General features: G+C 46.2%; 1 protein-coding gene across 2 annotated transcripts; it reads left to right on the forward strand.

Annotated features, from left to right (window-relative positions):
* Positions 1–1,295: 1,295 nt before the first annotated feature.
* LOC135369834 (uncharacterized) lies at positions 1,296–19,564 on the forward strand. Of its 2 annotated transcripts, none has more exons than XM_064603398.1 (2): positions 1,296–1,355; positions 16,661–19,564. In XM_064603398.1, the coding sequence occupies exon 2, from the start codon at positions 16,725–16,727 to the stop codon at positions 17,826–17,828; it is 1,104 nt and encodes a 367-aa protein (XP_064459468.1). In that variant the 5' UTR covers positions 1,296–1,355; positions 16,661–16,724; the 3' UTR covers positions 17,829–19,564. The 2 variants fall into 2 exon arrangements, with proteins under 2 accessions (XP_064459468.1, XP_064459460.1); XM_064603390.1 differs by lacking the exon at positions 1,296–1,355 and adding an exon at positions 5,766–5,907.
* The last annotated feature ends 5,816 nt before the right edge of the window (positions 19,565–25,380 follow it).

Consider the following 25,380-nt stretch of genomic DNA (forward strand, 5'->3'; position numbering starts at 1 on the left):
GACAACGAGGAACAAAATGACACAATTATTTTGAAATCGATTAGACCAGATACCACCGTCAGTTTAACGTGCCACTGCGGACTAACTATTTTTCTTGAGAATTGTACGGAATTTACTCCACTGCAATACACGTGTCTCACACTGTAATATCTTGCAAAATATTGTTTCTCTCCGTGAAGCGGAAGTATCATAATATCAATTTATTGTTCTATGAAGTACACGTCATGGAGTGTGCGATCTCCAATGTGCCTGGTAACGTTGCTTCTCGAAGGTCCATTTCCCTCTCCATACAACAGCTGCTGGCAGCCTTCCAACGTTGAGTGAAGAGCGGAGACGCTCGCGCTGTTAGGAGGGAAAATAAAGTTGCCCTCTTTCGATGACGTCACCTGCGCTTGAAGAATCCCAGTTGATGCCGGTTTGCGGCTTTCTTCCGATAATTTCCGGAAACGCGTAAAGTTCGCTGTCACCAATTGTGTTCTGCATAATTTGTCTCTGAACGATGTTCATTTATGATATGAAGTAGAGTAAATGTAATTTTTCTATTCCGCGGTGGCCCTTCAACGAGCATAGATGCTGCCCTTTCTTCACGAGAGCCATGGTTAAGGCCTTCTTACGGTGTCTTCGGCTGGTTGCTTCCGATCGCCCTAGAGCGCTCTGGAGCGACGCTTCATCTTCGACTGGCCGAAACTGAGCACTCTGACATCTGTGCACTCTCATGTCTGTGTCACGTATGCATGCACGAGTCGAATCTGGCATTCGACTGGTGCATATGGAGCTCTTCCCTCCAACTCGGAGCTCTCTAGAGTGCTCTCACCAAAGCCGTCGGAGCGGATGCGAAATCTGGTTGGGTCACGTGACTGTGCCAGCTTCCGCTGAGTAGTCTTTGTGTTCCGCCATACCTGGAATGTTCAGGATTTTGCGTTGTCGTCGTTTTGACTACGAGGGAACTAGCGGAAGCCATGTGAGTTGACATTTCATCTCCGTTCCTCTGCTCGAACGTGCCGCGTTCGGCTTCTTCACAATTCCTTCGGCTCGGAGCCCGAGTGAGATGCGCTCTGAACCGCCCGAACTCGGATTGTCGGGACGACTAGTTGGAGGCACTATTAGGCCACAAAATTACCAAGAAGATAGAGAAAGTTATCTGATGGGGACATAACACGTGTGTACCAAAGCCGTGATAAGCTATGTTAGTCGCGACTAAAAGAAAAGCACGTGCGAGATCGGAAGTGGTCCACCAACAAGAAATAAGTCCCCTCATTGCATGTGTGGTGAAGGCTGTGTACGCGTAAGTAAGTCAACAGTTGACGTCTGGCTTTGTGCCTTGAGCCTTCTCATTCGAACTTCTGCAAGATTCCGTGAGTATGCCAGTTGACGTGATGAGCATATTCAATTTGTGAGCCGTAACCGTCCACGAGCACATGTGCCCCCAGTGAGCGAAAGGGCTTCGTTACAAACTTCAGGGCCGTGGCAGATTTCGCAGTTAAGGTCAATTGTGAACCCCCCCCCCCCCCCCGCCTTTATACCTCCACGCATAAAAAGCGATCGTGGTAGTTATGAAGTTCGCCAGGCGCTCGCTGTGTACAGAGGAGCGCTGGGAGGCGCGAGAGGGACGCTGGGAGGCAGGAAATATGCATATTTCCTGTACTTTTGTTTGATGCCAAACTGACGCCATATTCATAAATACAAATATGTATATCCCCTCCCCGACGTCGCTGTTGACTGAGGAAGAAACAGATTCGATTAAAATACCGATTCAATTTTCGCGCTGGACAGAACGCTTAGAACGTTTCAGGGAAGCACGGAACGATGAACAGGGGCGTCAAACTGTACATTGCTCTTTCTTCGAATATAACATACTGTTTAGTTATATGTTACTTCAGTGCAGTTTGTTTTCAACAACCATTATTTTTCAGTAGCGCCGGTTTAGCAGGAAAGTCATCATCATCAAACAATCAAACAATATGCTTTCCCTTCTTGATTCACTTTTCCACATAATAGAGAGTTTTAGTACATCGTACGCAAAGGCGATAGCGTACGTAACATATAGCGTTGGTGGTTCTGCGCACTGCGCGAAGCACACTTTCTCTTATGGGCGTGCGCAGAACCATCAACGCTATTCATTACGTACGCAAAGGTGGTAGCGTACTATGTACTAAAACTCTCTATTTACTCTAATGGCGTATACCGTACGGTATGACTGCTGAAGCTTTACGGCTGTTGTCTATTGTACTGTCTTCTGCTGTACAAACGAGCTCTCACCACATTACATGTTAAAGCCCAGGCGCTGCTGCAATGATACTGTTATCTATCGTCTGATACCGCTGATTTGATGGGTGTGCGACGTACCTCTTTCTGTAATTATTGACATGAATGTCAAAGGGTCCCGAAGTCCATTTTTTTTATGTGTATGAGATGCTAATAATGAATCCAGATGTGTTCTTTTGGATCGTGTCAACTGAGCTCTTGAACACTGTAACAGAAAAATGCTCCCCCCTTTTTAAAGGAGGATAGAAGGGAAATTTGAGTGGCTGAAAGCCGTTTTTAATTTATCAAGCAGTGTGTAAAAGTATTTGTGTGTAGTATTGTGTGCAGTGTGTAAAGTAACAATATTTGTTACAGCGTAATTCAATTTATAAAATAACTCCCCTGGCGGGAGGCTCGCCCGCTCGAGCCACAGCCACTCCCCATTGACTGTGACGTCAAAGGCTGAAAGTACTCCCATTCGCTACGGAAGATTCGTCTGCTTCGGACACGGCATGCTTCTTGTTCACAGCTATTCATTATGTTCTGTTGGTTTGAGACATAAAACAGAGGCGCAAACGAACAATAAAACATTACGCTCATAATGATAATGCAATCGATAATGCGATCGTAGGTCTTATAGTCACTGTTTTTTTTTATTATATGCGCCTCCAACTAACGAAGAGGTAACGATAACGAAAATGAAAACGGTATAATACCGAAATTGGGGCCGGAAACGGTATCGGAAACAGAAACAGTTAGAGCCTAGTGCAATTACCGGAATTGGAAACGGAAGCGAAAATAATCAACTGGCATCCAATTCCGGTACTTGATATATCTTTCCGCGCATACAAGCTGACTCGGAAACACGCTGTACGAGACAGAACACTTGTGGTACCTACGGAGGTTGTGGTACACTACAGGTGGCACGTTTTATGTAGCGCCTGGCACAACACAAAAACAGCGACAGTTTTCCTCTGATCGCTCTGTTTGTGAAGTGTCCTGTTTCAATTGAGAATAGGCACACTGTGAGAGATGTGTGCGGGGTAGGTGAAGCGCCCTCTTGAAGTGTGTCAGCTGGAGGCAGTCAATAAGTGTCCGTTGTCCGAACCCGAATGTGCTCGCATAAGGTATGGGTCTATAGCTGAACCACCCGTGCTAGCCATCGTTTGCACCGACTATACCCCTCGAATTGCACAACACTTCGTTAGAAAACCGTGCATGCGCAGTTTCAATTTCTGATTCAATACCTGATTTCAAAAGCCAGAATGTTCAACAACAACAAAAAAAAATGAATGGATTTTCCTGTGCTCAAACTGCCACAGTTTGCTTCTTCTTGCCTCGGCGAGGAAGCTTGAATTCTGCCAGAACACCGCTCCAGCGTGCGAAGCGGGATGAGAGTCACCCTTAGCGCCGCCTAGAAGAAAACAACGCCTTCATAACTTGGGTCACACCTCTAACTATAAATAGACGACGAAAAACACCATCCGGCGTTATTTCTACTAAGCACCACATAGGGCCCGCACTCCGGAATGACGTTCAAGTTAACTGATGCGAGCTGTACATCTCGAACAGGGAAAAACCGCACGAAAAACTGCACGCAGAGGAGTGACGCGTACACACAATGAGCGCTGTCAAACCGGATCAACAAGGCCGCTGAGAAACGGAGGTCTCCAGTCGTTTAGATATGTGAGGTTCCATCAGCTTCTTTGCTGGAGCGCTATTGTTATTCTTAGACGTGGGACGTATCCAGAGTTTTACGATTCCCACTCCGGACCCGAATCCAAGGAAGGTTCTGCGAATCTACGAGTCTTACGAATCTCGAATCTTTCGAATACTTTCTTTAAAAATATTTTAAAAAGCCAGCAAAAAAAAATTTCTAAAGAAATAGTTTGAAGCAGAATATGATACATTTGTTTAGTGAAAAACACGTTAAATAATAGTGCAGTTTCAGGAGAAAATATACCCGTATAATTATTCTTAAACGTAATTTATTTAACGTGTTGTTCAACGACTACGAGAAACACTTCAGTTCTCGAGTCTAAATTATTTCCATAAAACTAAGCAACCACCAAGATCAAAACCATGTTACTTTTAAAGTTTTGGTGTAACAGATCCTACCTGAACTCTTTCGGTCTAGAGCAATGTAAACAAACAAAAACAAAAAAACACCCTTCGGTCAACGAGGCGTTCGGCGAACTCCGGAGGCGCCAATTTCAAACAGAAACAAACAAAACGTGGTTGGTGGATTCGCCGTTTTGGGGACTGGGATTCGGATTCCGGAATCTTGAATCCCTGCCTAGGATTCGCGGATTGGACTGGCACATCTCTAGTTATTCTCACCGTGGATGCAAGGGCGGATCCGGACAATGGTTTTGATGGGGTGAAGGGGGAGGGTTCCTTGAGGAAGCGTTATTGGAGAAGGGTCAAGGGGAACTAATCACATGACGTTTCTATTTGGGTGGCGGGTGGTTGCCCAAACGACCACTCCCCCTGGATCCGCCACTAGGTGAATTTGGTTTTAGATCATCAGTGCCGGATTTTGTCGTGTCGTGGCCGGTTTGGGTGCTTGCTCCAGATCGACTGCCCGAATTCGCCATAATTCTTACGTTACGTCGTTTAAGAAATCAGGATTTTTCACTAATGGCGTTAGTTGACAGCTCTTTTGAAATAATATATAACATTATCTGCAAACACAAGCTATGCATGTACTAAAAGCTGAAACGCTAGCCAGGATATTCAACTGTGAATTACCCGCAGCGATTCTGATAGCTATATAGTGATGCTAAGCGTCCTTAGAATGCATATGTCAATGTTCTTGTTTGTATTGCCTCTGGCTTGATGTTTGGACTAGCGTTTTAAAAGAATGGCGCAGACCCAAATGAATACTGAACAGACGATGTCACGTGCTTTCATAAGCCGCTCCTCTCCTCTCTCAAGCAATGTACACCCTCGTCATGACAAACCTTGATGATTACGTGTTATCATATCTCAGAACACACCTCAACCACATTTATCTCGGCAACGCGCCCTGATTACGATAGCCGAGCTGCAATACCTCTCGCTTTCGTCACCGTGAGATCCCGTCGATCTCGAAAACTACGACGTTGCGCCGGATACAATCTTACATATAAAATCTACACGTAACTCACACTTGATAACAACCCTAATCTCGAAAAAATATAAACCCCAACTTGCCAACTTGATGCCGTCCGTTTAAACGGTAAGAAATAAGCCACAGATAATCTATTTAAATTGAGGCAACGACCTGCCGTCAACATGGTCGTCCTCCATTAAAACACTATGTGGCCTTGACGAAAAAAAAGAAAAGTGAACGCAGAAAGTTATTCACGGATGCAACGTTGCGTGACTGTAATAGTTGCGTGCCGTCCTTTCTATTTACGCCACTGCAGCCTTCTGTCCACGTACCGCCCCAATGTAAACTTCCTCTGGTGTTGAATGCGGCCCGTCCAAGGTCACGGTGTATATCGCGCACTGCATCGGCCGCGTAATCAACATGACGGTCAGTTTTTTCCTCGCTTCTTTCGTTGTCTCCTTCTTGTGGAAAGCACAGAACACGTTGGGGGAAATTTTGCACTTTCCTTCAATGTTCACATCGGGAGTATGGTTCTCTACAGTTCCGATGTTACATCGTCACAGAGTTCGGTAAGTGATTGGAGCCTTATTGAGCGGTACCTTTGTCTTTATCGGTAGTGTTGTGACGTTAGCGGTGATTAATGAATAAATTAGAACTGTGCAAGCGAGCTCGTGTACTGCGGAAAGGTGTAAGCTTTCCTTGTTTGTTTGTTTATTATGGGTTACAAGAGAGGTTAGCCAATACAGGGCTGACTTGCGACTATATATAGCCCTACCCTTGATCGAGTTTGAGCAACACCTAAGGCGATGACAACAGCACAAGACTCAAATCAGCAAGGAATGTTTTATGCGGACGGCACAATGCTGCTTCGTATTTGTGAAACTATCCGTTAGGGTCTGGGATAATGTATCGGTGCAACTGTCCGTTCGGGTCGGCTGCTGCGTGTAAAATATGACCAGGTACCTGCGATATGCAACACGAAAGCAAGCCAGCTCACATGCATGTGAACGGTCGTTCGGGCAGATTTCGTACTGACACAAGTACGCTAAACGGGCACGAAAAATGACGTGAAGTACTTAGCGCAGCAAGTTTTAATGTCATCTGTGCTGTGTTATACGGGAACTTGAGTAAACTTGTACGTAACATAAGTACTCTAGTCGAGTCACCCTATATTAAATACTTTCGGGAGTGACTTGGCATCTTGCAAGTACCTTTAAAACTCGGTATTTCGTATCTTAATTGAATACTTTCTGGTACTAATTTGTACTCGTAGTTGTCTCGCGACGTAAAGCCACGAATTATTACTACGAATTAGTATTGCTTCCTAAGTTACTCCTTTAAGATACTCCCTTTCACTTCTTTCTTTCTTTTTTCGCGAGAGAGGAAGGTCGAGAAAAATGTTAACTTTGTGATTGGTGGTTGGGCGCAATTACAACATGTGTACGCATATCATCACAAACATTTCGGGGAAGCCCCATCAATCTATGGCGTACAGCCTGCAAGGTCGGCCCTAGGTTTAGTGGACACGCGGGACAATATGTTCACCTGTTGGGCATGTCGGTGAATAGCGGGGCATGTCGGTGAATACGCGGGGTATGTCGAAGTTAAGGGAGGACGAGCGGTGTATCATGAAATAATAGCGAGTAAATGTTAATTAATACTTTTTATTTTTATTTAGCAATACCGTTAGTACCTGCATAGGAACTGTTACAGGGGGGTTATACAGGGGAAAAGTAAAATAACACTTCCCAGACAAAACAACTAAAGAAAAACTAAACGTTTTGAAAGTCATATACACATCTATAAATACACAACAACGAGGAAAGCAATGTCACACACAAGACAGTGCTTCAGCGAACGCAAGTACTTGAAGTGAACAGTTGATCAAAACAACAGGAAGCTTGCGCTTATTTTACGGGGCCCTTCCTGCACCTCCGAGCACGTAATGGGGTATCCGCGCGCGCGACATTAGCGGGTGAGACGTCCGTGGCGGATCGCGTGCACCAAGAAGATATTACGGGAAAGTGAGAGTTAACGATGAAAGATGAAGGTCACTGAAAAGGTTAGCCAGCTGTAGGACTCGAACCCACTTTCATCTTTCTGACTTTCATCTTTCATTGTTAATTCCTTAGGCAACTTGAGGCCTTGTATGTGATTGTCCCTTCTATGTCGTTCCAGCCTCAGAACATCAGTTCTCTCATGTAAAGTGAGAGTACCCGACCGGCCCTCCGTTTTTGTCCTCGCATTGGTGGTATCTCTGTTATAGTACCTAGAAAGTAACCAGCTATTTTTGTGGCTATTCAGTATTTTGCACGAGTGCTGTTCGAGGTTGCGTAGTTAGCAGTCTCTCAAAGTTGCTTTTTTCTCTGGTACTAGGTAACTTACATACTATTGTGAGCATCTTAAGATTAAGGTGTTAGTATCTTAATTGTATTGTACAAGTTGGAGCTTGAGTCACAACTCTTTCACCCATGAACTGCCTAGTCTCGCTCTCTTTTGCGCAACACAACACTTTTGCACGGGACTTTCCAGACTAGAGTTGTGTCCAAATAAATTTCAGTTGCTAGTTGAACGCCTCCGTGTGTGTTTGTCCCTGTCCCTCCGCGTTCTTAATCATGTTCATGTTCAGAACACTTTTAGTTTGCATAAAACCACTTTCCCGAGTACAACCGATCGTGGTTCCTGAAGTTTTACCACACCAGGCGTATCAATTTTATTGAGCCTACCAATATTCTCATGAAAAGAAATGTTGGAGTTGTGAAGAGTTTCAACCGACAAAACAAAAGGGCGCATGGCGAGGCCAAGGACAGACGCAGGCGGGTTGGCGACCTGCGTTGAATGAACCTATAGGTGAAAACCACTATAGTCGTGTTCAACTTAAGAAGGAAAAGACATATAGTCCGTCAGCTATTATTCTGCCGCAGATAGCATGGCTGGACACAGGGAGGTTACGCTCCCTCCTGCGCGAGATAATGAAATCCGTCAGACGCACTCTGCTTACGTATTGGCTGTTAGGACTCTCCGCGTGACACTGCTGCACACGCTGCGGCAGAAAGTGCGCTCCCCTATTGATGGCGCATGGTGGCGCTGCAGTATTTTTCCAGGCGCGCTACTGGGTCTCCTTATCTCCGACGGCGTATGTAGTTGACAGACTAGTGTCCTTTTCCTTCTTAAGTTGAACACGACTATAGTAGCGCCGCTGCCGTATTTGCTACTTTTTGCAACGTCAGACAAGTCATTTTTTAAATTCCGTGGTAGCGCCGCGAAGCAACTGTTGCTATGAGCGGCGTACAGACGTGGGCAGATGCAGATAGGACAGCAGGAAGGAGTGGGGGACAGGGGGTTAGTGTGCGTCCTGAGCCGACTCCAGAGGGAACTGTGCCGACATTCCATCAGACAAGTTACCCCGTCAAATTTTATGTTGGTAGCGGAAAATGTGTCCGGTATAGGTTTGAAATTCAGACGCAGAAATATATCGGAAAGACAAGATAATATTTGCGTAGACACTACACCAAAGGCGCCAACGCTTGATTTGCTTCACGATTATTCGTTTGTTTTTGTTGTTGTTGACGTTAATCATATCTGGTGGGATAAAATTATTTAAGCTTATATATGTCGCTGAACGCCACCGAGTTATTCTCTCAGGTGAAGGACGTAAGACTCTCAGTATGTGATCCTCGCTAGACGCACAAATCATATTCTTCGGAGCCGAAATGTCAGGGGGCCGAGGTTAGGGTTCAGAGCCCGGGATCCCGGGACCCCGAAATCCCGGGATTTCAGCATAATTTCATGTCCTGAAATCCCGGGATTTCGCGAGGCCAAATCTCGGGGTTTCGGGATTATAAATTTCGGCTTTTCTGACAACAAATATTCGCAACCTTTATGTGCTACGTTTTCTGCTTTGTCTATTCTCTGGTGGTGGTGGTGGTGGTGGTGGTGGATAGTGAAAGGGCTCGTCGTTGTCGCCCTCCCTCACAGAGGTCTATTCTCTTTGTCGCACAAACAATTGATTTTCTCGGCAAGGAGCTTATCCGCCAGCATACCAGCGTTCATGCCGTTTCATCGATGACATGCACAGTCGCCACTTACGCCAGAATTTTCCTTGAGAACGTACGACTGCACGTAACCGAGGCAGGGACTGAAACCGGAACGGCACCGAAAACCGCTCGGAACCCAAATGTTTTCAAGAACCGTAACCGGAACGTAACCGCAACTCACCTTCGGCAATTAACCGAAACCGTAACCTGAACCGAAAATTGTGATTTCGGTTACCGGTTCAAGCGTTAACGCGAACAACTTCGGATGCGATATTTGTATCGCTTAGAACTCTGATCAGTGGTGTGCTGTTGTTAAAGTAGATAACTTCGTCATGTGTTTTTCATTCAGAGGTTTCGTCGACAACATACGATCTTACGCGCTTGGATCGGACCCATAATCCAATGACATGGGCATCGTATGACATGTATTGCGTACGTCCCCGCTCGAATATCCACGCCACCCCCCTCCCCCTTATGAGTTATCAACTGTATTATTGTGATCATTTAAGATACCAAGCGTTGCCTTGCACGTTGTTTGCTTCCAGGAAGAGGAATCCTCTCTGAGGACACTATTGAGGACATAATGATGGTCCGTTGCAGGGATGGGCAGTACTTAAATACATTGTAATTAAAATACTATTCAAAATATAAATAGATGTATTTATATTTTGTATTTACATACCGACTTGAAAATGCATTTATAATTATATTTAAATACCAATTTTTGTATTTTTGTAAATACTTACTAAGATAATAAGATACTGACGCATATCTTAAAGTTAGCCTGAATTTGAATTTTCGGTAAGAAGGGCCAAGCAGAGTTTGGAGAACCACGCAGTTATGCCGTGTTTTCGCAAGCACGCGCATGCGACAAACCATTTTAGATGGCGAAGGGAGTTGCCTCAGGACAGAAGCCGCCGATATTTCGAACAGAGACTGTTCTTCTTCTGGGCACCGTCCTCATCATTGGCATGGTATTTAAAGGGTTAGGTGTGACGTGTTTAAAGGTTCATGCGAATTGTGGGTCAACAGCCCGGAGGGAAGAAAGGTTCCGTACGGGTTTTTACGGCCGGGGTGAATGGCTGCTTTGTTAGAGTGTGGAGGGGATTATGTGAACGTAGTGATCTAGGCTACAGACCGGTTACAGAAAAATGGAAGGTTCACGAACACGTGGACGAAACGGGACAACAGGCAAGAACTGGCAAGCATAGCAAAAGATAAGGAGGTTAGTGGTTACGTGGGGAAAATTCCAGAACCAGCAAAGGGTGTTTTTTTTTTTTTTAATATTTGTAATGCAAAGTTGTGGCATGCAATAAAGAAAGTAGAAAGCAGTGGCCATGCATAACATAACAGATGATAATGGAGGTAGAAGGGAAAAGCATATTTTATTTGTGAAGTGTTTCTAGGGTGCCTTGTGATTTGTTGATACCGGACGGGTGAAGAGCGTTGAACTTGTATATGAGATAGGACTCCCTATCACGTCTGTCACGTGTGGATCTAAACCCGGTTTCTAGAATATATAGTTTAATGTTGTCAAAATTGTGACCAGGAACGTTAAAGTGTTCGGCGACTGCTTTGGGGAGTTTGTTGGACGTGTCGGTTCTGTGTCCGGTAAGGCGGTTGTTCATTTGTTGGCCGGTTTCACCAATGTATTGCATAGAGCAGTCGCCGCATTCAATGCAGTATATGACATTGGAGCTTGTGCATGTGAATGCGTGGTTGACGGGGTGGGTGTAATTGCTCGCAGTGCTTTTGATGGAGTTAGCGTGTTGAACGTGCTTGCATGTTTTGCAGCGCGGGAGGTTGCAGGGTCGTGTTCCCGTGTACGGGGTGCTTGTTTTGCTGATTTTGGCATTGACCAAGGAGTCTGCCAGGTTTTTTGCACGTCGGTATGTCATCTGTATAGGATATATACCTGTACCTGTATAGGATATATTCTTTATTGCATGCCACAACTTTGCATTACAAATATTAAAAAAAAAAAACCCTTTGCTGGTTCTGGAATTTTCCCCACGTAACCACTAACCTCCTTATCTTTCGCTATGCTTGCCAGTTCTTGCCTGTTGTCCCGTTTCGTCCACGTGTTCGTGAACCTTCCATTTTTCTGTAACCGGTCTGTAGCCTAGATCACTACGTTCACATAATCCCCTCCACACTCTAACAAAGCAGCCATTCACCCCGGCCGTAAAAACCCGTACGGAACCTTTCTTCCCTCCGGGCTGTTGACCCACAATTCGCATGAACCTTTAAACACGTCACACCTAACCCTTTAAATACCATGCCAATGATGAGGACGGTGCCCAGAAGAAGAACAGTCTCTGTTCGAAATATCGGCGGCTTCTGTCCTGAGGCAACTCCCTTCCTACATTCTACCGGTTCGCTGGATTTCTACCCATCTACATTTTAGATGGCGAGTTTTTCACTGTTGTCGCGGACAACGGTCGTGACTACCCGACTACCTTGTTGTAAGAAAAACCTTTGCCAAATTTAATGCAATCTTTTCTTCATCGGCATCTGTGGAGAGCTGTTCTTCTTTGTGAATCTGACTCTACTGCCGAACAAAAGATACCTAGAAGGTGCAGTCTTCGAGAAACTTCTAGTATTAAAATGGTCATCATAATCTAACAAATAAATCCTATTGTTCCTTGCTGGTTTGTTGTTATGATCATCATTATTCCTGTTATTCCAGATGACAGCTTCCTCACAGTATTTATGGCAGTACTTATGGTATTTAAATACTGTGTTTATATTTTGTATTTAAATACTCATATTGAAAAGTATTTATGCAGAGTATTTAAATACCTCTTTCAATGAAGTATTTTATATTTATATTTAAATACTCAAAAAAATTAATTATGTCCATCCCTGGTCCGTTGTAACCTGCCGTATAAGGGGAACAATGTATGAGCTTCCTTATGGCGTCCTGTGCTGTTCAAGACGTTTTCCCTAATATACAGGGTGTTTGCTCTAACGTGTGCACAAATTTTATTTAAAGTGAGCGATAAAAGAGAAACGAGCGCTACTTTTCAGCTACTTGACTAAGAAACAGGTGCTACTAGTGAAGCAGAACCTGTTTCTTACTCAAGTAGCAGAAGAGTGCCACTTGCTTTTCTTTTATCGCTCGCATTAAATATAATTTCGGGACACGTTAGAGCAAACACCTTGTGTACCTGCACTGCAGTCCTACTAGGCTTTTCGAATAAAATTTCTGGCAACAGATAAATATGTTCATTTTTACCCGTTTGCACATTGTAGCTCATTTTTCGACATCCACGCAACCTGCAGATACATCCTATAGAGAAAACCAGAAAAAAAAATATTGGTTCAACTGTTTGGTTATTGGCAACCGCAAATATTAAAACGGCGAATCCCGTTACCGTAACCGAAACCGCTTTGGGAGTTCTGACACTGAACCGTAACCGTTACCGAGCCGATAATCGTTTCGGTTTCAGTTCCTCAACCGACGACGTTGTTTCCGTTCACCTTGAAAATTCTGTTTTGAGACCGCGTGCGTGCAAAAGTGTGGCTGTACCACAGCAAAAAAAAAAAAGAAACACGCGGAGGTAGGTGTTTATATATCTTTTTATTCCGTATTAGCGCCGCGAAGCAACTGTAGCCATGATCGGCGGGAACAGATTGAGAGAGGACAGCAGGAAGGGGAGGGCAACAGGTGGATTAGTATGCGTCCCGGGAACTATGCTCGACACATCGTTTTATTTCTCTTTATCGGTATTTATCGCGCTTCCTGGATTCGCCTGGTGTTCTTTCAACGACGAGGCAAGAGGCATACGTCTACACTTCAAACTACTCCTTGGTGCTACATCAATTCTTATTTCAGATTTCGTGATTTCTACGTTAGAGTGTAATGTACGTGACATGCAGTGTTTGGAGAATTCATTTTTCTGTACGTTTTTTTTTTCTTCTTCTCTCAACTAGTTCCATGTATCATGCCTTATACGTGTGCGCTGTTTAGCTGCTGTGTAACAGCGACGAACACAGGCATACTCCCTTACATCTTATGCTGTGCATTCGTGCTTTTAAAGGTCTCAACGAAACAAACGAAATGGAAAGAAGTAACAGTGAACTGGATGCAATGATTTATCCAGACACCCCCTACACCACTGTGGCACCCCCCGCAAATGTTCAGCAACACCGCTGGAACTTTTTACATGTGTACCCCTACAGGAGGAGCCCTTGCTATTCCACCTTTAGGCACGTGTCAGTAATGATATGGTACGTTGCTATGATGTAGGTATAATAATGCCCCTTCCAGTTTTTGCACCCCCACCCCACCCCCCCACACACAGTGCTTGGGATGCTGGATAAAACACTGACTGCAGAAAAAGTAGAGCGCTTTCGGGGAGCGGTTGAGCAGGTCACTCGGGAGAGATGGGATTGGAGCTACACGCATGGGCTTTATCTCTCGGGGATTATCCTTCCCACGCGGCGATCTTGTTGGCCGCAACGAAGCGACTATCAGTTCACCTTAGGGTACTACCACGGTCCCTTGATAGCTTTCTGGTCATGCAGCTCCGTCAAAAAGTTGGCCTAGGGACAACGGGAGCCGCGTGGTGGCGCCGCGATCGGAACGCGGTAGAATCTCCCACTCGGGCCAGTCATGGGAACGGCAGATGCAGTGTGGTTTTTGTGCTTTTCCAGACATCCTACGAGAAAATTATTTGTTGCAATGGGTTTCCTGCTACGTTGCAGCAACTATAATCGAATAATCGTTTTCTGTTCGGCATTATTTTATGCGGAAAGCTGCTGCCGACCACTTCGAGTGGCACGGATGTATTGTCGCGAGTCTCCTATCTTCAAACCCTCAGCCGGAGATTCTAGCGCAGTTTATGTGCATAGGGCACGGTGGTAAGGTGATCTGTACTTTACTTAGCGCGTACAGTATACCTCTTACAGTTAATTGCGGACAGGTGCTGCGCCCATGACGGCGTACTAATTGACGCGATCGGCCGATCGCAATCACACCAGTCCTTTCACGAGGTACCAGATGAATTACTCTCAATTGTTGCCGCGAAGCTGATGAAGACAAAAGTATAGCGTCTAAAAAGATCCCGACTGACAGACATGTCACGAAATTTAACCGCTGTGTCCTTGTCGTTCATCTCTTGTTTTAGTCATCTATCATCTCGATCACATTTCTTTTACGAGGCTGAAAGGAACCGCCATGTATCCGACATGCTTCCGTGAATCAATCTCGAGTGCCCTTTTTATCCTGCCATGCTAAACAACTTTAATAATGCGTACTTTATTTAGCGTGTAAAGGACGTTCTACAGTTAATCGCAGACAGTTACATGACCACTCAGAGGCCGCGTTCACATGTAGCAACTCGGTAGCTCCACCCACAAGCAACCTTACGGCGACAGGAGAGTGTGGGTTCGAATCCAACTAGCGGAGTCTTTTCCTTATACCCGTTTGTCAAATTATAGTCTTTTTTTTGCGCGAATAGATGATTATTACCTTCTAGAATGGCAATTGACATATTTTCGTGACGTTCGTAAAAAAAGAAACAAGTCATTTCTGAGCTGCACGTGCAGGATTTGAACTCGCGAATGCACGAACGAAATCCTCCACGCCCTCGGGAGCCACGTGACAGTACTCCTCTCGCTGACTGGCCAGCGCGCGAGCAACTTTTCAAGCTTTTGTTCGAGGAGCGATTACGAGCAACTCGAGTTGCTGGAGGTTGCTCATAGTTGCTGGAAAAAGCTGCCCCGTGTGAACGCTGCCTTAGTATTTGACGCGATCACTAGATCGCGATTACACGATTATTACAAATGTTGACATCCCTGGGAGCCAAATCAGCTCAAAAGCTCCAGTTGCATGAGTAATTTTCTTTTGAGATTCTATCCTTAAAAGCACTGAATTCGTTGTTGGTGTCTACGGCAGAGGCTTTCTTTTTACGGGGCTGTTTCCCGGGCATGGTTATCTGACGAAACGGCTTCGCAGTTTCGGTGTGCTCAGATACGAAGGCAGCCGTCGAATATGCGCGGCACTGCATCTTCTCGAAGCTTTGACTTTCCACGCTTGTGCAGCACTTCATCGCCGTCGATGACGAGTTCGTCGTGCTATACGGCATCGCTGTGGTCAAAGTGCTTCTCGCAGACACGTGTGTGTGGAGAGTCAAAACTGAACTGCCCACCATCAATGCGAGGAATGGCACGTTTCCACTTCTCACGCTTGTCACAATACGCAGGAAACGCGAACATGGATACCTTGCCGACCCCCGAATACCCAGAGCGACATTTGCTAACACAGCATGTCTCTGGCATGCTGCTAGCACACGGTTATAACGCGACAACATTCGAAAAACGTGTACTGCAATGGGAGACGCAGGCGTCTCTCTCCCGCGTTCCGATGGCAGCGGCACCACGCGGGCGCTCCGGTCCCTGGGCAAAGCTTCCCCATAGAGTTACGGAGAAGCTGCGTGACCAGGAAGCTATCAAGGGACCGTGGTACTACCGAATGAATTTGAAACACGCCCGCTGACGTGGTGGGTTCCCTATTCTGTATGGCGGTCAAGAATTCCGTGAATAACGTAATGGCTCCTCAAGAAAAAAGAAAATAATAATAAGAAGAAGAGTGCGACAAACAGGCTTCGAGCAGGGTTACCTCCACCACGAGCTCCTGCAGCTCGATGTCACTTGAGCAGGACTCTGTCCTAAAGACGCGGCGAAGGTGTTAAAAGTGGCAGTGTACACCACTGCCTTTCAGCGAGGCGCAAAGTGCCTTCAGGGCTTCTAGCTTCTTGGTCCTGTGTTGACCATCTCCCCATCGCTTTACAACACCGTTCCTTGCGAATCTCGCGGAGTATAATATTTCTGGTTCATTATCATTCACACTGAAACTCGTCAGATAATATGCGAAAAGACAGCTTACACCATTCTACAGGACTGTGGTGACCTAGAAGTGTTCAAGCGTTCTATTTCGTAAATTCTACGATGTCTAGATGTGTAATAATCTTATCGGTCGATCACACATGTGGGAGTACGTTTTGTTATTGTTCTGTGAAAGAAGCTCTATATCATCTGGGAATAATGTAGCGATGTTCCACTCCGGTTCTCTCTAGAACTTTCCCTTGCAAGGCTGCTGTCCGTTCCTCGCTGCCCTACCATGCACTGTCCGACCGGTCGACCATACGCGAACCATTCCCGAAAACTCCCCTGCTCGTACTGCTGGTTCTGACTGTGTGGACAGATACAAGTACCATGTCGTTCACTTTGGATTTCATTATATTGCCTAATCAGATTTATTATACGCTCACTTTTGCAGGAACGTGACGCAGTGACGATATAATCTCCTGAATCCGTGGATAACCCACGGTGAAATTATCAAGATGCGAGACACAGGGTCGGGCATCATCTACACATCTGTCGAGGCCGTGGGTCTCGGCATGGACGTCCTGCAGAATGAATCCTGCCCCTTCTGTTACGTCTGGGGATGGATCATCCGCGCAGTTTACGCCTGCTACTTCAGCGTCCGTTGTGCACAGTACTGGTACTTCCTCGGACACGGATACTCCAGCGCCACCATCGCTCACGAAGTATTCCTCGACGTCATCTTCCTCACAGCCCTGGCGGTCAACCACTTAGTCAACTTGCGAGCAGCAAATATTCGCAGGCTAGCCAAGACAGTAGGACGGCATGACGGACCCGTCTCCTATTTCACCACAGTCCTGAATCTGATGACGTTCCTCACGTGGGGTGCAGCAGTGTTTACGACTGTGTTTGCCCATACGACCACAGTGAACACCAGACGCGTCGATTCTGTCTCGCCTCCACTGCGCGAAGGACTTCAAATTTCGGCCATTATCCTTTCGCATTACACGCACGGCATACTAGTATTTGGAAGCATTGTGTTCTCCATAATCTTGTACGTGTACCTCGAGTATGCGTTGTGCATCATGTTACAACACTACCGCGACGGCGTCAGAAACGCCTTGACTCACAACGGCAGAAATTCACGCATTGTCCATATCCTGCTGACAGATTACTATCGGTTACGAAACATCGTGAAAGACCTCGAAGACTCTATGAGGCAGCCGTTGAGGACATTGTTTGTGAGCGGAACGCTTTATGTTCTGGATTGCGTCACCCTGTGGACTCTGAGTGAGGGTGGTGTCTCTGTGTTACTGCCATCGATTGTGCGAGCGGGGACCGTGGTGTCGCTGTTGTTCTTCACCAGTGACCTGGGCAGCAGGGTTATTGTGAGCATGAAGCGCATCGGCAATACTGTGAGGACTGGTGGAGAAACTGAGAAAGAGACGGACAGGGAAGTGCTGGAGACGTGTAACAGTTTTTGCATCGAGTACTTCACTGATCCCGTGGGCGTTGCGCTCGGAGCACGGTGGTATTTGAGTCGCCAATTATTTACAGCGTGGGCCGCAGTTACGTTTCTGATCTCTGCTGTTGCTGGGATTGCTTGTCACTTTGCTGGGTAAAAACCCCACCATGTTGAAGCAGCGGCACAAGCAAAGCGTCTTGATTGTTTGCGTTTCTCGTTGGATGCTAGATCGCGTGACATGTAAAGAGTGGACAATGAACTTTTTCACTTCTTCGTACAGCTCACGTGGCAGGTTGTCTGTACAGGGTTACTCAAGATAACGTATGCTAGTTCTTCCGCTACGCATAAAGCACGGAAGGAACAGGAGCCATTGACACTCGCGATGGGAGTGCTTAAAATTCACGCGAAGTATGTCGAGCTTCGAGATTGATTTATTCAGCGAATTATAAAAAAATCAAAACTGTTCTTTCCTGCGTATTGTCATTTCCCTATTTAGCTATTTGCTCTTGCGGTCAGGGCATCGACGACGGTTCGAAATTAATTGCAGCGAATTAAGAAAAATCAAAACTGTTCTTTCCTGAGTGATATCATTTTCCTATTTCATAATTTGCTGTGGCGGTCAGGGCATCGGCGACGGTTCGAAATTAATTCTAGTAGGTATATATACCTGATGTGTATTTACAGTATTGTATGCTATACTTCAGAATTTTAAATACGTAGCAAAATAATACTTTCGATCGTCGTTTATCCGGTAGTGGTCATTTCCAGCGAAAATGTCCGGAAAAAGTGACATCCTGAGAAATGAAACTCGAGAGCAGATCAGTTGTCAACATACCTATGTTTATTTCGGAGACATTGGAACGTGTACACGTTCGACTGCGTAATATTCACATCCCTTCAACTCTTTCAGATGTGGTTATGGCTACGGTCCCATTTCCCCATTCCCTATCGCGTTGAAAATTGTGTCACTACGGATCGCCACCACCCCTTATCCAGTTGCTGTCCAGGAGCAACGGGTTCTCTCTCTAAACAGGTTCTCTACAAAATCCGTACTCGACAAGTCGCCGTTCGGCCTTGGGTTATCCCGCAAGCCCATTATCTCTTCAGAAAGGGGAAAGTCAATGTTGAGAGGTGGGTGGAATGTTTTCCGGAAGGTCGTATCTCCTACGAAGCAAACAAGCAAGACGGTTTTGGTAAAACACGAAGCACCGCAGTACATTACACTGAGTCAGTGTCACAGCATGTACCACAGACATGTGGTACGTGCTGTCACACGTGCTGTGTTTGCTTGCTTGTCACACTGTTAAAGCACAACATAAAAGCAGTAGCAATTCTGCAAAAGCATCTGTGTTGAGCATCGGGAAATAAAAATTCTATTGAGTTCCTTTTGAGCCCACTCAATTCACACTAACATTCCATTGAGCTTCTGTTGACTCAAAAAGGGATCAACAAGATGTTCATAGCAATTCAAAACTCATTTTCATAAGGGATTATTTTCGCCTTGCGTAAATTTTGAGACGTCGCAACTAGACAGCGGTTCAATATTTTTAGTTAAACTTCGGCAAATACCTATTGGTAGGACGGAGTAGCTATCTATGGTGTTTTCTTTTTGTGTTTTTGCAAAAGAACTGAGAGGGGTCAAGCAGGACCTTTTGGTCACTTAGCGTGGAATGACCCTTTGCCACCCCCGGTTGATGAAATGGAGATCACGCGACGGGATATTTTAGCGAATACGAATCAGTCTACAAAAGTGATACCATAAAGGAAGCTATCGGCGAAAGACCATTACTGTGCTATACAAACGAATAAGATGAGAATATCACGATTTTGTAACCGTTATCGTGAACATGCATCTTCCAACCAGCTGAAACTTTTTTTTTATTTCCTTGTTAGCGCCGCGAAGCAACTCTGACTATGAGCGGCGTACAGACGTGGACAGATGGAGATGGGACAGCAGGAAGGAGTGGGGGACAGGGGGGGACCAGCTGCAACTCTGACTGCACACTGGATAAACGAGGCGGTTCTTGGGTATTTCCGCAATTGTTGCGGCATCTCGGCGTAATTCATGTAGTTGTTGTTGTTGTTGTTGTTGGGTATTTCCTCGGCGGTTCCTGGAAATCGTCCCGATATGAAAACAGAAGGCGGTGGTGGTGGTACGGTGGTGGCGATGACAAAAACCTGCTTGCTGTTGTTGGCCTCACTTATTGTGGGCAGCAGCACGACTGTCCCTTATAAAAATGATCAAGTTTTTAATTTATGTTTAATTCTCATTGTGCTCCTGTTGAATCAACAGAAACTCAATAAAATTTTGTTCTCAGTTGATCTGAGTCAGAAGGAGTGTTGCCAAAACTCCACGGAAATTATATTTAGTGATCCTATTTTGTGTTTTATTGAAACGCGACAGAGACAGGTCAGGATAAAGTCAATAGTACATATGAGTATGTTGATCATCAAAAAATATATGTAGAGGTAATTTATATTAATATCAGCAATGACATATTAACTGTGTAGATGAGACATCTAAAATGAATATGCATACGTGTGCAGCATACATTAACAACATGCAGATAAATAACGAGGAGGAACACAGTGACAAGGGGAATAAAAGGAGCGAGAAGCAATGCGAACGATGCGTCCAAAAACACTATTTGCGCATACATAAGAGTTTATTCTTCTGGTCTTGTCAAGTCGTTCACTACAGAACCGGAAGGTTCAAATTTAAATTTTCTAAATCTCAATTCCATCTGCTTTCTTGATGCCCTTCTCGAAAAAGGTGGACTGTCCCTTGCCGCACAAACTGCTTGCGCAGAGCATAGCCTTTGATGAATGATTTAAAGGCACCTCCAAGGGCAGGTTTAAAGTCACCCCCAAGGGTCATCAGCTTCGATGACTTTTGGGACCATAATTTTGACAGAGCTTGCAGAATGGTGAACTTCTGAACAATTTGGTAGTGTGCATACCGAGTACCCTGAAGTAACATTCCCAGCGTGCCATTCATGTTTTCGAATGGGAACAGCGAGTGCCCTCACAAAGGACCCCACTTAAGCGCACAGTCCACAAGATGTTGCAGAAGGTGGGAGTTGTACGTCATGTGCTCAATCCCGTATAAAACCTGGTACTCGGTAAGAAATTCCTACATTTCATTTCGAATCTTCACAAGCTTTTCGGCAAAGACGGAGGGACAAAATAGGTAATGCATAATGTTCACAAATTTCATCCAATGTTTGTAGTGTCGTTGTGAGATGTAACCCTTCAGTACAATAGGAGAGTAAAAAACCAACCAGGTTCTCCAGCCAGATGCCTTCCCATCTCTGATATCATGCAGTGACCTTGGCAGCCTGGAAAGTACCCACACTGGTGTCAATGTTAAGAGGCAGTTGTTCTCATCACCAAGATTGGAGGCGGAGTTAAAATTACCTGCAGCGGTCCGATTTCAGCCATACAGACATTGTTGCCCTGACTAATCCCAAGCATACCGCATGCATATAATCCAGGACGAATCCCGTGCTGATTGAAAAAAAAAAAAAAATTCAAGCAGGGTAAGAATGCTGCTCCCTTTCACACCACAGCTTGACCTGCGAGCCACGTTTGCATGGTTTGCGTGTTGAAGACAGGAGTGGGACGTCCTCAACTTGGGTGCAGCACTAGGTGGTGGGTAACAGACAAAGAAGGAAGTCACTGAAAAACAGATGAGAACAAAGGGGTTGGTAGGTAGACGTAGGAAAAAAACCATTTCCTTTGCGAACATCACTGACCGATTCCTCACACCATGTACATCCGTTGATTCCATTGAACTGCGTCATGTTTGTTACGTCGCACCTGGTCACACTGTCCACTGCACACGGTCATGGGTATACCTTTGATACATGGGTATTCCCGTCTTTGTCTTGTCATGCCAGTCCTTCCGAGGACAACTCTTTCATTGTTCGTACAAATGGAAGTATGAAGCAATTGAACGCCGGTTTGGAAGAACCCATCCACAACCCTGCGAAGACCAACTTCTGAACGCGCTGCTTGAACGGCAGTTCAGTGACCATTGCAATGACTGGCCACATGCTGACTTTCGAACTTTCAAAAAGTGGGACACCGTCAGTATTAAATGCCAATGTGCGGGCACCTGCAGCCAATGGCAGCTTACAATCCTGCTGGCTCTGAGTTATATGTGTCACATCGTACGACAGAGCTGGTTTCTCTTTCTGAATGTCGTGCGATGCCAGCAAATCACGAGGCTGACTATTGAGGTCAAGCACAAGAAAAAAAGTGTGACGATTTCTGCAAGCCTTCAACTGCGTGCTGTGTACAACACCTGCGACACGACTGTTGAGTGTCCTCTGTGAGTTCTCCTTGGCACTCAAAGCACGTACCGCAGTAGAAGTGTTTCACGTAGTGGCCCTCAGCAGCGCAGAATTACCTAAGGAATGAGTATTTTGAGGATGGATATGATACACTGCCTGACAAGTGCGCCCCAATGAGCCAGATTAAGCTTTCTGTGTCCTCCTTTTAGCATCCATGGCGTAAGCTGTGTGCCATCACCATTAGGAAGGTTTCGGCCCTAGTCAGCCTTGTTCCAGGGGAAATAGCATCGTCCTAGAAAAATTGTGAGAAAAAAGGTTCCAGATCAGATGAACTGACATTGCAGATCATCAGTGGATATGAAGAGCGTTTTTTACAAATAAGCTTAAATCCAGAAAGCGAATATATCCTAAAGTAGCAACAGTGGGTACATCCAAGTTGCTTGCGTTTGAATATGGTATCGAACGAAATTACTCAAAATTTACTCTGACAATATAGCCACTTAGAAAATGTTTCCATTCAGAAATGAGCGAAACATTCTTCCGTTTCCTGCCTCACGGTACTCACGTACAAAAATAAATAATACTTCCTTACCAGCTCATCTCGATGGCTGTTGCCCACTCCCTCGTCTTCAGATTGGTCGCTGTGAGGACCGTCTGAGCTTCAACTGGAATCTGAGTGTGTCGTCTCATCGAATGTCCTTCGTCAAGAGCTACTTCGCACGGCTGTGTGCTGCTGGTGCCCTCGCCAAGTAATTCCTCCTCAACATGACAAGGAACACGTGTAGGGGCGTAATGATATCCTTGCTGTTCCTCGACACTGCTGGCTTAACCAGAGCTCTGCTATTGCGATGTATCATTGTCGGGTCGCCACAAGTAAAGGCACGGAGAACACGGAAGCAGTTGAGTGTGTTTAAAAGCAATCTATTTACTTCAACGGTCGGAGGCCCACTGGCCTGTATTTACAGCTTTTGAGCCGCAGAGCGCGGCAAGGGAAAAAGGGAAGCGAGAGGAAGGAAAGAGAGGACGGGAGCGCAGTGTTTTCTGAGAAGGAGAAAAGAGAAAGTAAAGATAAGAAAACCGTTGTACATCTGCAGTGCGACCGTACTTGGAGAGTCGCTACAGTACTCCTCCTCTAGTGAGGAAACGAGCGAGAAAATAACAAAAATACTCGTCAGTGTCCGAGCACAAGTCGCTGTGGCCACCGCACCCGTCTGCCGAACGGGTGATATAGGGCTCTTCTGCATGTGTCCTCTGCGCTGCAGGTGGCTTGCCGGATCAACACTGACGACTTCGGTGCGTCCGTTGATAAGTATAGTAAAATGCTTCCGGCTGCGCTTGAGAACGCGGTATGGGCCGTCGTAGGGGGGGCTGCAGTGACTTCCTGACTGCATCGTGGCGAAGAAACACGTGCGAGCAAGATTCCATTTCCGGGCTCACGAACGAGTCCAGTGCTCTTGGTTGCACGGCGCGTAGTGTGTCCATAAATTGTTGAAGTTGGTGGGCATAGTTAGCGGGATCCGGAATCTTTGCTGCAGGGAGAGGTGTAATGAACTCGCCAGGGAGACGCAGCGGGGTGCCGTAAACGAGCTCCGAAGCACTGCAGCCGATGCCAGCTTTGAGAGCTGTTCTTATGCCGAGCAATACAAAAGGGAGGACATCTGTCCATCGAACATCCCCACGAGCCATGATAGATGACTTTAGCTGCCTGTGGAAACGCTCGACGAGGCCGTTTGAAGCTGGATGGTAGGCTGTCGTGCGTAATCTGTCGCATCCTATGATGTTGAGAAGTTCCTTGAGGAGGGATGAGTCGAATTGGGCGCCTCTATCTGTTGTTACTGTTGATGGTACGCCGAAGCGAGCAACTCAGGTATAAACGAAAGTGCGGGCCACCGTTGGGGCGGTAATGTCCTCCATGGGCGTTGCCTCGGGCCAACGGGTGAAGCGTTCTACCGCGGTGAGGATGTAGCGGTAGCCTTGGGATGGGGGAAGAGGACCCACAATATCTAAATGAACTCGCGCGAAGCGTGCTTCTGGTGCCGGAAAGGTTGAAATGGGGCTGGAGGTGTGTCGATGAATTTTAGAGCGCTGGCACGCGTCACATGTGCGAGCCCAGTGCCTGACGTCTCTGTTCATTAATGGCCAGAAGAATCTTGACGTGATGAGTCGTTGGGAAGCTCTGATGCCAGGGTGGGAAAGGTTGTGGATGCTATGAAAGATGTCCTTTCGAAAGGCTAGAGGGATGAATGGTCGGGCTTTTCCAGTCGATGTTTTGCACACAAGGGTTGTGTTTGAATCGGGAAGAGTGATGCTCTGGAAAGTCAGGGTTCCTGGAGTACTTGAAACTTGGACGAGTTCTTGGTCATCTTTTTGAGGTTCAGAAATGGCGTTGTAGTCGGTGCGAGCCGGTGGCGTTGAGTTTACAGCATGCATCCGAGAAAGACAGTTGCCGACGTCGTTGTTCTTGCCTTTCACGTACTGGATGTCGGAGGTGAATTCAAGTATGAACGACATCTGCCGGAGTTCTCTAGATGTGTGGGATCCGGACTGGGCCTTCACCGATCTCAGAGCAAATGTCAGTGGTTTATGCTCTGTGAATACGGTGAATTCGCGTCCTTCGAGGAAGTGACTGAAATGGCGAATTGAAGAGTATACTGCAAGGAGTTCTCGTCCGAATGTACTGTAGTTGCGTTCTGTCGGACTCAGCTTGCGAGAAAAGAAAGGGATGGGCTGCCACTCGTCGTTGATGCGTTGTTGGAGGACGGCGCCGATGGCGGCGTCTGACGCATCAGTCATAAGAGATGTTGGCGCGTCCGGCTGTGGATACGCAAGCAGAGTTGCGTTGGCGAGATGGCGTTTGATATCCTCAAAGGCAGCGTTCTCTCGATCGCCCCACTCCAACGGTCCAATTTTTTTCGTATTTATGCTTTTTGCTGAGAAGCTTGTTGAGAAGCTCGATGGTTTCGGCGCAGTTGGGAACGAATCGGCGATAGTAATTGACAAGTCCCAAGAACTCCCTCAGGCGACGTTTCGTCGTTGGAGCTGGGAAGTCAGTGATTGCCTGAACCTTCGTTGGTAGTGGTCGAGTTCCGTTGCTGTCGATTTTGTGTCCGAGAAAGTCTAGTGATGACACACCGAATTCGCACTTCGCCGTGTTGACGACTATGCCGAATTGTTCCAATTTTGCGAACAAAGCATTTAGGTGTTTCTCATGCTCTTCAGATGACGCACTTGCAACAAGAATGTCGTGAATGTACGTGTGGCAGTAGTCCATACCGCGGACGACGTGATCGATGAAGCGCCGAAACGTTCGCGCGGCGTTTCGCAATCCGAAAGGCATACGAACGAATTCGAACAGTCCGAAGGGTGTGGTGACTGCCGTCCGCGGTATGTCATCGGAGTGGACGGGTATCTGGT

The sequence above is a fragment of the Ornithodoros turicata genome, chromosome 1 (genome assembly GCF_037126465.1).
Source record: "Ornithodoros turicata isolate Travis chromosome 1, ASM3712646v1, whole genome shotgun sequence".
Lineage (NCBI taxonomy): Eukaryota > Metazoa > Arthropoda > Arachnida > Ixodida > Argasidae > Ornithodoros > Ornithodoros turicata.